Source organism: Capsella rubella, unplaced genomic scaffold, assembly GCF_000375325.1.
Source record: "Capsella rubella cultivar Monte Gargano unplaced genomic scaffold, Caprub1_0 scaffold_7, whole genome shotgun sequence".
NCBI lineage: Eukaryota > Viridiplantae > Streptophyta > Magnoliopsida > Brassicales > Brassicaceae > Capsella > Capsella rubella.
Window position 1 is genome coordinate 15535525 of NW_006238917.1, and position 3851 is coordinate 15539375.

At 38.1% G+C, this 3851-nt stretch overlaps 2 protein-coding genes across 2 annotated transcripts in view; one reads left to right on the forward strand and one right to left on the reverse strand.

The window, feature by feature from the left end:
- The first annotated feature begins 219 nt into the window (after positions 1–219).
- LOC17877659 (E3 ubiquitin-protein ligase RHA1B) lies at positions 220–1072 on the forward strand. Its single transcript, XM_006282672.2, has one exon. The coding sequence runs from the start codon at positions 266–268 to the stop codon at positions 791–793; it is 528 nt and encodes a 175-aa protein (XP_006282734.1). The 5' UTR covers positions 220–265; the 3' UTR covers positions 794–1072.
- Positions 1073–2332: 1260 nt separating this feature from the next.
- LOC111829476 overlaps positions 2333–3851 on the reverse strand; it is a 3126-nt gene continuing 1607 nt past the window's right edge. The window contains exon 2 of the mRNA XM_023778572.1: positions 2333–3849. Coding sequence (XP_023634340.1) covers positions 2333–3849 — 1517 coding nt within the window. The remainder of the gene's footprint in view (positions 3850–3851) is intronic.

Sequence of the window (3851 nt, forward strand, 5' to 3'; positions counted from 1 at the left end):
GAAGATTAATAACGAAACTCAAGTGATTACACACGGCATTTGCATTATTTGTATTTATATAGTAATAATGAGAAACTATATAATTACTTAATTAGTAGCTATTAATTATATATGAAGTGTGTTATGAAAAATATAAAATAAAAAGAAACATATTATCACTGACCCACGTGTATATATATCCCACTCTTCTCCACCTTTTTCTATAAACGCTCTCAATCTCTCTCTATATACCTCTTTATAGCTTTCTCTCTCTAACGGCGAAGCAATGGGTTATCCGGTGGGTTACACTGAGCTCCTCCTCCCAAGAATCTTCCTTCACTTACTCTCTCTCTTAGGCTTAATCCGAACACTCATAGACACCGGTTTCCGGATACTTGGTCTACCCGACTTCCTCGAATCCGAACCGGTTTCTACGTCACAATCTTGGCCGGAACCACCGTATGTTTCCTCCACGGCGGTGCATCATCACAACCAAGAAAACTCATATTTCTTCCCCGTGGCGGCGAGGCTAGCCGGGGAAATATTACCGGTTATCAGATTCTCGGAGATAAACCGACCAGGATTCGGATCCGGATCAGACTGCTGCGCCGTGTGCCTCCACGAGTTCGAGAACGAAGACGAGATCCGACGGCTGACGAACTGCCAGCACATATTTCATCGGAGCTGTTTGGACCGTTGGATGATGGGTTATAATCAGATGACGTGTCCGCTTTGTAGAACGGCGTTTATTCCTGATGAGTTACAAGTTGCTTTTAACCAACGTGTCTTGTCTGAATCTGAACTCCTCAGCTGAATCTACGACTTTAGAATCTTTAATTTATCAAGAACTACTTAGAATCTTTTTTGGATGGAATTAATTAGTTTCTACAAATGAGAATATAATTTCTTTCTTTTTTGTGTATTTTTTTTGTTTTGTTTTTTTGCTTTAATATTTAGCTGGGTTGAGTGGTTGATATGTATGTAAATATAAAATTATAGATGGTGCAAAGTAAAATTAGAAGGATGGAAATATGTATTATCCCACTGAGGGAAAAGAAAAAGAAAAAGAAAAGAAAAAGTTTAGTTTTTACTATTTATAGACTTTTTTTTTAACTCCAACTTTGGAGGGAGGAGATGATAATTAATCACACAAGTTGACAAGAGATAGTGATACTTTTAGACTGACCCTTTCCTGGAACATTTGTCGACCTGATATTATTAATTTGGGAATTTTACTGATCTCTTATTCTTATCCAAAAATGTTTTCTTACAGCTTACTGTGATTAAGAGAATTAAAAGATCAATTCAGTAATGAACAAGAGTATTTGGAAAGCCCTAGCTGGCTAACCATTGGTAATATATAATTAACTATAGTATAAACTCAGAACAAAATGGTTTAGCAACAATTGTATGGATCTGAATACATATAAGTTTATACATCATTTCACATACAGACAGGACATTCATGATCATGATCATATATCTTAATGACTAGAGAATCCTCTATGCTCAGTTCACAAACAACAAACATATTATTAAACCGTTAAACTTAATTCTCGATCTTACCTCAGTTCAGAAACCATCCATCCTATTCGTTCTTTATCACTTCATTTTTACTATTAGTCATATCGTTTAGTTTTCTTGAAATGAGCGTTAAAAAAAATTCATGTAGTACCGTAATTGTCCTGATCTTATCATGATGCAAATTAGGTGTGTTTAGATATGATTAATTTGTAAGACTTCATAGTCTCAGCTCTCAACGTATTGGAAATGGAGAGATTAGTCCACACAGAGTAGTCCAGACGTTAAGCAAAGAAGACTGCTCCTTAAGTGGAGTATGCTCAGCTGTTGCCACATGGCGTTCATAGAATTGTCTGCGCAGCTTTGTGTCCTTATTTTTCAAACCCCCCAATTAGGAAAAAGCCCCACACGCTTCTAATCATTTTAAGCTTTCCGTTACTATTACACCATCAAAGTAACAAATACCTTTTTCAAGAAATGATCATTGCTTTGCTTCTAGTATTTGGGTTGATATATGATAATATCGTAGAGTTATATATAGACTAGAATACTACAACTATATAAAATTGTAGAAGGTCGCTTTCATATGATAAACATGAATGTATATATATGTATATTCAAAGGGAATACAAACATATATGAAGTTGACGACTAATTAAGTAGTGTTTTCAAGAAATTGTAGAAGAAAAAGTATTGTTTAGTAGATATGTTACTTATTTATAGAAAGTCTAATAATAATATGTTTAAAAAAAATTTGAAGACTAGTTTGAAATAATTTGAGTAATTTAACTTTTTTTTTTTTTTTTTTTTTGTCAACAACAATAAAAGTGACTCAAAAGAGCCAAGCGGAAGGAACATTGTTTACATACAAACAGCTAAGCGGCTCAACACGTATTCGACGTGCTAACGCATCCGCTTTAAGATTAGAACGACGAGAAACTTTGACAAGACCAAAAGAAGAAAACACTTCCCTATCTGCGATAATTTCCTCTAAATATGTGACAAACGCCGGCCATTCTGTTGGGGAAGACACCATCTCCACCAGATCTGAACAGTCTGTAATGAAAGTCACTTCACGTCTCCCTGCTTCAATCATACACTTCATAGCCCACACTAATGCTTCGACTTCGGTATGTAGTGGCGATAGACTCCTTCGAAAGTTAGATGCACCCATTGTTGGTTCGCCATTTGTGGCTGTGCAATACCACCCTAAACCTGCAAAAATATCACCCTCTTTCCAGGACCCATCCACAAAGCATGTGAAACCTGGATATCTAATGCTAGAAGGGTCGTTAATTTGGTATAACCCCCGAGGTACCCCAGAGCCAGTGTCAACAGCTCCCTCCATCTGTGCATCAAACCATGATTGTGCCTCACACTCCGCCAATCGTAGGACCTCTCTTGGATCCCTATCTATATTGTCAAATACCTTTTCATTCCGTGCTTTCCAAATGTACCACATTATCCAAGGATACATTGAAACATCTAAATCCTTGGGTGTCCTCCAAAACAAATGATCCATATTAGCAAACAGAGACTCTGTTGGGAATACCCCAGGTGCAGTGGGAACTTGAGATAAAGCCCATGTTTGCAATGTCGGTGGACATTGAAAAACTGCATGCAGAGTAGATTCTACTTCGCCACATCTACTACAAAGCGGATCACAATTCAGCCCTCTTCTTGCCAGATTATTATTAACCGATATACATCCTCTAAGTACTTGCCATAAGAAATGACGTAACTTGGGGGGACACTTGACCTTCCACACATGAGCTTGCAATTGATTAGTATCTGGGCCATATACATTACAAGTCCGTCTTGTATCCCGTGATACCATATATCCTGATTTCACCGAATATTTACCGGATTTTGTAAAATGCCAAAACCTGTAATCCTTCCCTTGCGGGAACCGAATCGGGATAGCACTAATAATAGGGACATCCTCTGGGTCGAAGAGAGCTTGTAGCAGCTGCACCTTCCATGAGCCTGTCTGCGTATCAATCAATTGATTAACAGATAGATTTGTAAGCGGTTCAGCAAGTGAACTGTTTCGGGTAGCTGGCCTCGGGTATTGAGCTGGTAGCCAAGGGTCATTCCATACTGAAATAGATTCCCCCGTCCCAACTCCTTTAATAAGTCCTTTGCTAACCAGAGGGCGAGCAGAAATAATACTCCTCCAACCATAAGACGGGGAGTATGATTTGATCAGACCCAGTGGGTCTGATTTCCTATAATACCTTCCTTTAAACACTTGAGCAAACAAACAATCTGGAACATTTATCAGTCTCCAGAGTTGCTTTGCTAATAAAGCCGAGTTGAAATCCTCCACATGTCGAAAACCCAATCCTCCT

What these genes read in the sequence shown, in the direction of transcription:
- LOC17877659 (XM_006282672.2), top strand. Translation starts at nt 266, where the DNA reads ATGGGTTATCCGGTGGGTTACACTGAGCTCCTCCTCCCAAGAATCTTC.